The sequence below is a fragment of the Physella acuta genome, unplaced genomic scaffold (genome assembly GCF_028476545.2).
Source record: "Physella acuta isolate Inbredline_101_S28 unplaced genomic scaffold, ASM2847654v3 ptg001129l, whole genome shotgun sequence".
Taxonomy (NCBI): domain Eukaryota; kingdom Metazoa; phylum Mollusca; class Gastropoda; family Physidae; genus Physella; species Physella acuta.
This window is the reverse complement of record NW_026732646.1, coordinates 235,001-246,113: the sequence shown is the minus strand read 5'-3', so window position 1 is coordinate 246,113 and position 11,113 is coordinate 235,001. Positions and strand designations below refer to the sequence as shown.

The 11,113-nt window shown below is 35.4% G+C and overlaps 1 protein-coding gene across 1 annotated transcript in view; it reads left to right on the top strand.

Moving 5' to 3' along the window:
- The first annotated feature begins 2,622 nt into the window (after positions 1-2,622).
- The window catches only part of LOC131956122 (uncharacterized), a 36,965-nt gene continuing 28,474 nt past the window's right edge, over positions 2,623-11,113 (top strand). The window contains exons 1-7 of the mRNA XM_059320546.1: positions 2,623-2,711; positions 3,952-4,088; positions 4,704-4,862; positions 5,737-5,970; positions 7,384-7,575; positions 9,011-9,196; positions 9,997-10,394. Coding sequence (XP_059176529.1) covers positions 2,623-2,711; positions 3,952-4,088; positions 4,704-4,862; positions 5,737-5,970; positions 7,384-7,575; positions 9,011-9,196; positions 9,997-10,394 — 1,395 coding nt within the window. The remainder of the gene's footprint in view (positions 2,712-3,951; positions 4,089-4,703; positions 4,863-5,736; positions 5,971-7,383; positions 7,576-9,010; positions 9,197-9,996; positions 10,395-11,113) is intronic.

Genomic DNA, 11,113 nt, shown 5'->3' with positions numbered 1-11,113 from the left:
GGCATGACTCTGTATGTCTATTCACTTCTTCCCATGGATCCCATTACATGTTGTGTCGTAATGCCCAATGGATTCACTTAGGTAAGTTCAGTACAGTATTGGTCAGATTACGTAACACCCCTGTCCCTTTTTGACTACGCATTTATGAAATATACATTTTTTTTAACATTTTGAAAAATAAAGCAACTACTTACATTAGTATTTTCCATATTAAAATGTTAGCATCCAAAATTTTGTTTAAAAAATAGTATGAATTCTTTTAGACGTGATATTTACATTGTACATAAAAAGCCCATGTTTTGTCCAACTATTGTTTCTTTTTTTGACAGTATGTATCTGTATGTTTGTATGTAACTTTATAATGATCTACAAGTTTAAAATAATAAAAAAAAAACTCATCATCAGATTTTTTTTTAAAGTAATGCAATATTAAACTGTTGGTTTCACAGCATAGATAAAATTAAATTTTAGTTCGTGTTGATATTGTTTAGGGGCAAATAGTGTGTGTTCATTTATTTCCAAACGAAAAGGGAAGATTTCTTCTTAGTTACAGTTAAGTAAATAATTTCCACATGTCAAACCTCATCTGCCCGGGGGTTCGAATTGTAGACTTTTCATTTTAGTAACCATGAGCTTAACCAAACCAACAACGCTAACCCAACGCTCCACTATTGGTTATAATTTTTGTTTTTAGATTCGTTCAGTAAAAAGCCAATTCGTCGCACTAGGAAACGGAAGAAAAGATCGTGGACGTACTTCCATTCTCCAGCTGAACCCAATTGTCGCCGCATTTGTGACTCGGGCTGGTGGCAACAGAAGTGTGAAGTCAGGTGCTGGCACCAACGTAAGGACAAATAGTTACCCGATCATAGGCTAGACAGACATGTGAAGTCAGGTGCTGGCACCAACGTAAGGACAAATAGTTACCCGATTATAGACTAGACATGTGAAGTCAGGTGCTGGCACCAACGTAAGGACAAATAGTTACCCGATCATAGGCTAGACATGTGAAGTCAGGTGCTGGCACCAACGTAAGGACAAATAGTTACACGATCATAGGCTAGACATGTGAAGTCAGGTTCTGGCACCAACGTAAGGACAAATAGTTACCCGATCATAGGCTAGACAGACATGTGAAGTCAGGTGCTGGCACCAACGTAAGGACAAATAGTTACCCGATCATAGGCTAGACAGACATGTAAAGTCAGGTGCTGGCACCAACGTAAGGACAAATAGTTACCCGATCATAGGCTAGACAGACATGTGAAGTCAGGTGCTGGCACCAACGTAAGGACAAATAGTTACCCGATTATAGACTAGACATTTGAAGTCAGGTGCTGGCACCAACGTAAGGACAAATAGTTACCCGATCATAGGCTAGACATGTGAAGTCAGGTGCTGGCACCAACGTAAGGACAAATAGTTACCCGATCATAGGCTAGACAGACATGTAAAGTCAGGTGCTGGCACCAACGTAAGGACCAATAGTTACCCGATCATAGGCTAGACAGACATGTGAAGTCAGGTGCTGGCACCAACGTAAGGACAAATAGCTACCCGATTATAGACTAGACATGTGAAGTCAGGTGCTGGCACCAACGTCACATTTAATTTAGTCTCCTTCGCTCACTCTGCCTCTTTGTCAGCCTTTCTCTATCTATGTCTTTCTATCTCAAACTACTTCTTGTATAGGTTCATAATCGGCTCAAGTAAAAGTAAGCAGAAGGAATAGCTTGTATAGTCGAGTAGTTATCTCATTCATGTTTTGCACAGGTCTTTCAAAACAAGTTTTCTCTATAAGTATAGCTGTAGCTACACATTGCAAGGCTTGTGCCGATATTTTTAAAATGTTATATTCACGAAATAATCTCTTTTAAAGATTAATTTTAGAATTGTATTATATATGTAGCTGACCTATATATTCTATATTTGTAATAATAAAATAACGACGAATTAATATTCTAAAACAAAAATAAACAAGCTACAAATGCAGTAATTATTTGTTAAGTAAATGTTTTAAATATTTTACCAACACAAAAACAGGTCCAACTCTCGCTCTACCAACCATAATTTGTCCAAGTGTCTTTAGACTAGCAACCGGAGGATATACATACGTAAGTCTTTAACATTTAAAAGTAATAGTTCCCTTTTCAAACTTAATTGCCCGTGTGGCAAGTGAAGTAGAGTTCACTTGTTTTTGAGATAATGTGGGCATCACTATACCCAGCCGCTTTTAATTTCCCTAACGTAAGCTGCCATCGTAGTTGAGTCGACTCAGGGACGTTCTACTGATTTCAACCCGGATTCGAACTCGAGACTTTCGAGTAACAGTCTAGTACTCTACCACAAGACCACCCCATACGGTCAAAGCCTCGCTGTGGTAAAACTACCTATGGTCGAACCAAAACACGTTTAGTCAAAGCAACTAAACCTTCTGAATTCGACGGTTATAAGATGGGACTTTTTACTTCAATTACAACATAAATATGCACAGCCCTCACCTAAATACTACCTTGTATGTAACAAATATTAAATACACCTATGATAAAAGCCCCGCTGTAGCCAAACCACCTATGGTAAAAGCCCCTGTGGTTAAAGCTCCTCGTAGCTTGATATACCATAATGTGCCATATTAAAAAAATATTTTTACCTTCTAAGATTATAACATGGGAGCCAGCAACAGCTAATCATCCTATTGAAGGAAAGTTAAGGTAAATATTCCTACGTTTGATTCATTTTTTGTTGATACAACTCACTGCATTATATCTCGCAAGTGCTCTATATTCTAACATATTAAAATTAGCAAATTAGACAACAATATTATATTTTAGGAATATATTAAAAAAAAAATTAAAATCATTATCGATAAACACATTTATTTATTTAAAGAATCCCTCCACGTCTAATTCATTTATTAATGGAACGATTTACACACAATACACTTTTACACTCATAAATTTAACATTAACGAGGAATATAATCCAATTTCACACGACGGAAAATTCCACCTTTGCCGGTCAGCGATTCAACTTGCACACTGCCCAGCTTCCAATTTCACGTAACTTCTATTTAAATTCTCACAGATCCATCGTTACACCGTTAATATTTAACTGTTTCGAGGCACTAATTCCAATTTCATACATATTCGACCTTCGTACTGTTTAAATTTCTGTACAAATTTAACTTTTTTGACACACATATTTCCTGTTTCAATCCGCACATATTCCACCTTTGCACGGTACATATTTAACTGTTACGAGGCAAAGATTCCTATTATTCAGGCGCCTTATGAAACAAAACTGAGCACTTATCAATAGCGAGATCATACATTTCACAACTTCAGTGGGAATATTTGTGATTTTTTTTCTTAGCAAATAGTGTGCATAAGCTATCGAATAAATTAAATGTATAAACTTAATCTTTGATAATACAAGATATGCACAAACTCCACGGCATCCTAAAAACTCAAACACACTGATACATTAGGTTAGGTTAGCTTTGCCTGTTGCCCTTCCTGGGGCATAGGCCGCTGACAAGAGTTTTCCAGGCGTCTCTGTCATGGGCTAGTCTCTCCAACTGTCCCCAGGTGTATCCAATCTTCTTGGTGTCTTCTTCCAGGTCTCGTCTCATGGTCTTTCTTGGTCTGCCTCTCCTCCTCCTGCCCTGTGGATTCCAGGTGAGGGCTTGTCTTGTTATGCTGGATACAGGCTCCCTGAGAGTGTGGCCAATCCATTTCCATTTTCTGTGAAGGATCTCTACTTGAAACAGCAGTTGATTTGTCCGTTGCCATAGAACAACATTTCTGATAGTTTTTGGCCAGAGAATTCGCAGGATCTTTCTGAGGCATGCTTTTATAAATGATTTATTTTCTTCTTACACTGATAAATTACTAGGTATTTACTGGGCTTTAGCACTTAGAAAAAATGAGTTTAACAAGTTGACCATCCCCAGGACTCGGCAGACGTCTGGTCCAAAGTCTGGCACTTTGCTGAGAGCGATTGTGTACAATGTGACCTACGAGGCTAAGACGCAAGATGGTTTTGTTTCCTTCTGCCGAGCATCATTTGATGTGGTACTCATTTCTCAGTGTCAGTATATGCTATGTACTCTGTTGTGTGGTACTCATTTCTCAGTGTCAGTATATGTTCTGTCCTCTGTTGTGTCGTACTCATTTCTCAGTGTCAGTATATGTTCTGTCCTCTGTTGTGTCGTACTCATTTCTCAGTGTCAGTATATGTTATGTCATCTGTTGTGTCGTACTCATTTCTCAGTGTCAGTATATGTTCTGTCCTCTGTTGTGTCGTACTCATTTCTCAGTGTTAGTATATGTTATGTCCTCTGTTGTGTGGTACTCATTTCTCAGTGTCAGTATATGTTCTGTACTCCGTTGTACCAAGCATGGTAATGTTTTCAAGTGTATCATGTAACTTATTATATTTAAATGTTTTTAATAAATTGAGGTTGAAGTTTATTGTACATTTACTTAAATTAAGATAATCCTATAATAGACTGGAAGTTGGTAAATATGAATGCGTTGGATTCAATCGTGAATGGTATCTAGCTTATTTCACTAGACTTGAATGATCGATTACTTGCAAGATTGGAATACAAAATTGTCTTCGGTTAAATTAATCATAACAAGTGTTGACAAAGTAATTTCCTATTACAATTCGATAACAGAAACGTAAAATGTTTTTTTTCAGTGCAATGTGTTAAACCAGACCAAAGCTATACCTGTCCGGATGGGTACAACGTTGGCGATATGTGTTCTTTAAACTGCAAGGATGGTCTGGTCCCTACAAAGTTTCTAACCATCATCTGCCTACCAATTTTACAGTGGTCTAGTAATACTTTGTGTGAAGGTAACTATCAGAAATTTATAGGTACGCTGTCAAAGCAAATGCTAAAAGATGTATTCTTCATTCTTCTTGGTAGCAACAGGTCTGATAGAGAATTTTTAACTTTATGTTCTCGGAGGGTTTTTGACAGTGCATTTTCTATCCCCGTCTTGCTATTTTTTATTTTTTTATTTTTGCGTCGCTATTTGATTTCTTTTTAAAAAGAGTCATATTAGCTTTCAGGCGACGTTTCGAAACTAATCATGCTATACTCTAAAAACCCAGATTTCGCACCGCCATGAAAATATTCTTTAGCTTCCATTTGTAACAATATCGCATATGAAAGTAGCATAGATCTAAAGACAACATATCACTCGGATAAAATACGAATACCTCAATTCAACACATTGTAGCACAAAATATATAAATATATCAAATTACTTCAAGACATTACACAAAGACGGCATTTTTCATAATAGTTTTAAAATCATGAAATGATGAATTAAAGTTGTTTCTATGTCTAGAAATATACGTCAATAGATGTTTAGCTTGTTTGCTTACATTGAACTGATTTTTGTAGTTTATGAGTAATTTGTTTTGTTGCCAATGTCCTTGCAATTGTAGATGATGTGTAGTGTGCTTGTCATTCTCTGTGACTAGTAGTTGATATGTTTTTTGTATGAGTAGTCTCTAGTGTACAGCTTTATATTATGTTTAAATGTATAGACAAAGAGAAGCCAGTGTTCCTGGTGTACAGTTTTATATTATGTTTAAATGTATAGACAAAGAGAAGCCAGTGTTCCTGGTGTACAGCTTTATATTATGTTTAAATGTACAGACAAAGAGAAGCCAGTGTTCCTGGACTGCCCCACTATTTATATTAAGTTTAAATGTATAGACAAAGAGAAGCCAGTGTTCCTGGACTGCCCCACTAGAGCGCTGAGAATAGAAGAGAGAAAAAACATGACAGGCCGCACCCTGCGAGTTGTAGATAACGTCGACACAGACTTGAGCGTCAGGCTGGGACCCCCAGACAAGTCCTGGTACACACGCCCGAGGGTGGAGGAGATCATTACAGCCACAGATCGAAATGAAAACTCGGCTGTTTGCGTCATCACCATTGATGTTAAAGGTAATAGATGATTATCATACAGAAACTCGTTAATTGGGGTAAGATAATTTATTTATTGTTTATAAAAGAACATTGACAACCATTATATGGGAACAAGAAAAATGCTCAATTTATCTGTTGCGCATTTTTTCGTTCCGCCTTCTTCCGTTACGCAATCTTCTGGGAACCCAATTTTATACAGACAGACAAACAGGCAGGCAGGCAGGCAGGCAGATAGTCAAACAGACAGACAGACAGACATACAGACATACAGACAGACAAACAGACAGACAGACAGACAAAATTGCAAAGCAAAGTTTTTCCGACTTAGTGAGGTGTAAAACGTCGAGATGTTTTAAACTCTCGTTTTTTTTTGCACGATAAGAATTCCTATAGGCCTACCCCGTAAACGAGACAGTAACAAAAAAACACAATCACTAGCACATATACCTACAAAAATTCTTCTACAAAATAAAAATCTTTCGATCTGATTTTTTTTTATGAATGTTACGCGTAGCTTTTTTAACACCGGTTCTTTGACCATAGGGCGTTTAACCACAGCGGGGCTTTGACCCTAGCTGATTTGACCACAGGTGGTTTGTCCATATACAGTAATGCTTATAAGTTATGTGTCACAGGCCTCTCTCCTACCTTTTATATTACACATACGAAATCACAAGACAAGCATTCTTTTGCAGTTTTTCATATTTATTTCGTTTTCACACAGGCCGCATGTTCACCCAAGCTACGCCATCTTCTTGCCTCCTTCCTCTCCTGTCCTTTCGCGCATGCGCACAGCCACTGTCTCCCTGATGCAATCTCGCTCCTCTCAACAAAACACACTCCCAAGATACAATCCACCAACATTTCACTGTTATATTATGAATATGCAAATCGTATAAATTATATTTAAATCATCATGACCACAAAAGTCAATATGGAGGACGTGACACAAGTAAAAAATTCGCAGTTTTCTGTTTTGCTGTCCTATCTCACGCGCCAGTTCAAGATGTCACTAAAGCATGCAGTGAGCAAACTTCTAAATATTTGAACAAACATCAGTGGCTTTGAAGTAAACTACAAACCTGCTTTGTATCAAATTTGAAACATGGAACCAAATGGGAAAGTGTAGCACGAGCGAGCAACTTTTTGGCGAGGATGACATCAAAGTCTGCAATCTACATTGGCTTCACCCAACATCTTCATATGGATAGCATAAAACAAACAGAACACAACATTCATGCAAAATTATCAAAAGACATGTAACAAAAATTGAATACACATAAATAATATGTCAGAATTCGACTGTTTAATTCTAATTTAGTAGGATTCAATCGAACCTATTTCAAACAAATCTTAAATTCAAATTGTACGACATATCTTTATATATTTGTGTGTCTATTTTATTGAATATATATTTTTTTCCTTTTATAGAAACACTTTGCGGTGACCGTGAGGAAGCCTTAAGAAAATTAAATATTTCTGATATTGTCATGCTTGACGGGGAGTTAGCTGTGTGCAGAATCCCTGGATTAGAAAAAAAGAAGATGCCAATGAAATGTATAACAGATAAGGTGCTTAACATATCCTCGTGGGAAGATGAAAAGTTGACTTTGCTTTGCCAAGGTAAGAAAAAAAAGTGTGTGAATTGTATTTTAATATTAAGAAATAGCTTGAGTAGCGGCGTCACAAGGTCGGGTTTCACGTGGCGTGGTATCTCATAATGCCACCACATACAAAGAAAAAAAACAAAAAAAAACAACAACAATATATACATATATATATATATATATATATATATATATATATATATATATATATATATATATATATATATATATATATATATATACAAAGGCTAAACTTCGACCTCTATTTTAATATACTAGAAAATAATTTCTTTTGCGACCAAATAGATGTTACTTTTTACCTTTTATGGGTATACTAACTTTTTAATACATTTATTACCTATTTAACCTGTTCTATTAAAAAAACAATTTTAAGGAGCCGCTAAGATTGGGCATGAATAATTGCTTCAATATGTTTGGCAACTCATTTCATGGCAGACGAAAAAACGTGAAAAATTTGTCAATGTGGCCAGCCGACCTAATCCATTTACTTTTCTCGCCAATTATTCATTACGGTTTCCATGCTTTATTCTTGTCTCTGGAGTTTTTTTTTCACTTTATTTATTGACTTCTGATTTATAGATTTCAAAATGTATTTTTTTAAAACATGTCATTTTAAATAATAATAATAAGAAGAAGAAGACGAAAACTATTTGCTTTGAATTGACCTATTACATACTGTGAGGGTGGGGGTGATGAGAGAACCAACGCCCCCCCCCCAGTTGTTAGAGTGGGGGTGAAGAAGATGATGACTCGGCCTTGGTATAGTTCTGTGAAATCCAATAAACACAAATCCAATTATAGATTTAATGTTCTTTATTAAGTTCCCTTTTCAAACATGACGGTCTATGGGGCAAGTGAAGTAGAGTTCACTTGTTTCTGTGACCTCGGCATATGAAGAGATAGTGTGGTCAGCACTATGCCCAGCCGCCTTTACTTTCCCTAACGCGAGTTAGGTACCCATCAGAGTTGGGTGGACTCAGGGACGGTCTACTGACTTGAACCCGGATTCAAACTCGAGACTTACGGGTTAGCAGTCCAGCTCTCTACTGCTAGACCACTCCGTCCCATAAGCCCAATTACGCTATTGAAAAAATTTCTGTAATCAACGTATACTATATTACTAAAACCAATTTTAAAATGTTTAGTGCAATATGACAAATTTATACGGCAAACATTTCTTACAATTATTATATAGGACTATAAATAATATTAAACATAATAACCAAAAACATATGACAGTCAATACAAAAAATCAGATCAACTAAAATCATATATATATATATATATATATATATATATATATATATATATATATATATATATATATATATATATATATATATATATATATATATATATATATATATATATATATATATATATATATATATATCGTATTCGTAGTTTTCTGAGTATTACTCTTCTTTCAGACTTAGATTGCCGACCGAAAACACCAATAAAGAATTCCTGGATTAAGTATTATGAACATATTGATGGATATTTTCTCGATTGTGATGAAGGTTTTTATAAACCCAAATTGGATTCTGACTATGAATGCAGCACAAGGACTTCTAAAAGATGGAGGCCTACAATACCTACTAATTCTACATGCACTGGTAAGTTACTTTATTAAGATAGTGTAATATCATTAGAACCTTTATGCTTTATGTTAATGTTTATATGGATGTTAGAATCTTTATGGTTTATGTTAAAGTTGACCTCGTATTTCAACATGCACTGGTAAGTTACTTTATTAAGATAGTGTAATATCATTAGAACCTTTATGCTTTATGTTAATGTTTATATGGATGTTAGAATCTTTATGGTTTATGTTAAAGTTGACCTCGTATTTCAACATGCACTGGTAAGTTACTTTAATAAGATAGTGTAAGATCATTACAATCTTTATGCTTTATGTTAATGCTGTTATACGACAGGCAACATTTAAATCTTTGTTGACTTAATCTTGTGTAAAATAGAAATATAATACCTAATGTAACAACTTAGTTTACTTATCGAACCTCGTGGTCCAAAGAGTCTGATGGAGCAGAGTTTATCTGTTTCTGTGACTTCGGCATATGAAGGATAAGCGTTGTCAGCACTATGTTCAGCCGCCTTCTTGTACCCTAAAGTGACCCAGGTACCCATCAGAGCTGGGTGAACTCAGGGACGTCCTACTGACTCGAGCCCGAGATCCTAGCTTGATACTTTTGGGCTAAGAATCGTGAGCTGTTCCACCCTACCATTCCGTCAAACCTTATATTTACATGCCAAGCTGTTCAACCCTACCTTTCCGTCAAACCTAATGTTTAGATGCCAAGCTGTTCAACCCTACCTTTCCGTCAAACCTTATGTTTACATGCCAAAAATTGTATTTACGAATTCCAGTTTAAAATATCGTACGTTCCTTCTTTAGCAGGAAAAGTGATGAACGACTTTATGTTCGCCGTGTGGCTTGTCTATGGCAGTAACGCCTGCATTGAAGTCAACAAAACGACGATGGAAAAAATGTCAAAAACAATAATTGACCTGAATCTTATGGATGATGTTCTAAAACTCTTCCCTCAAAGTTTTATTGGTGTCACCAATGTCAGGTGTTTGCCCCCTGATTCATACTACTATCTTGGAGTTGATAGAAGAAGAAGGGCAACAGTATTGAAAAGAGCCCCATCTAAAAGAATATCACATGGTTTTGATAGAGTCTCGTACAATAACAGAACAAAAAGATTTAAAAGGCTTCGGCATAATAAAATGGCAACCAGTCAGAAAGAAATTCTCGTCGGCCCTAAAAGAGCATATAAATACCAGATAGAGGTAGGTTCATACTTTGCAAGTGCTTATGTAGTAGTCGGACGGCTCAAATTGGTAAAGTGTATGTTTGCTAAATTCTCAAGCAGAGGCGTAGCGAGGTGGGGCGGGAGCGGGGATGCGCTTAACATGTTGACGCCTAATACTTGTAAAATAATATAACCCGACATTATAATTATGAACAGAGAAGAAGAAGAGGTCGTCAGATTTCCAGAATTAAAAATGAATGTGTCAAGATATGTAAATAAAATCTAAGCGCTTAGCATAAAAGCATAACATAACGTAATTTTTTTTTCTTAAAATAAAAAAAAAGCAATACACACAAACATACACCCTACAAAATTATATCTATATCTATATTTATATATATCTATATCTATATCTATATCTATATCTATATCTATATCTATATCTATATCTATATCTATATCTATATCTATATCTATATCTATATCTATATCTATATCTATATCTATATCTATATCTATATCTATATCTATATCTATATCTATATCTATAACTATATCTATATCTATATCTATATCTATATCTATATCTATAACTATATCTATTTCTATATCTATATCTATATCTATATCTATATCTATATCTATATCTATATCTATATCTATATCTATATCTATATCTATATCTATATCTATATCTATATCTATATCTATATCTATATCTATATCTATATCTATATCTATATCTATATCTATATC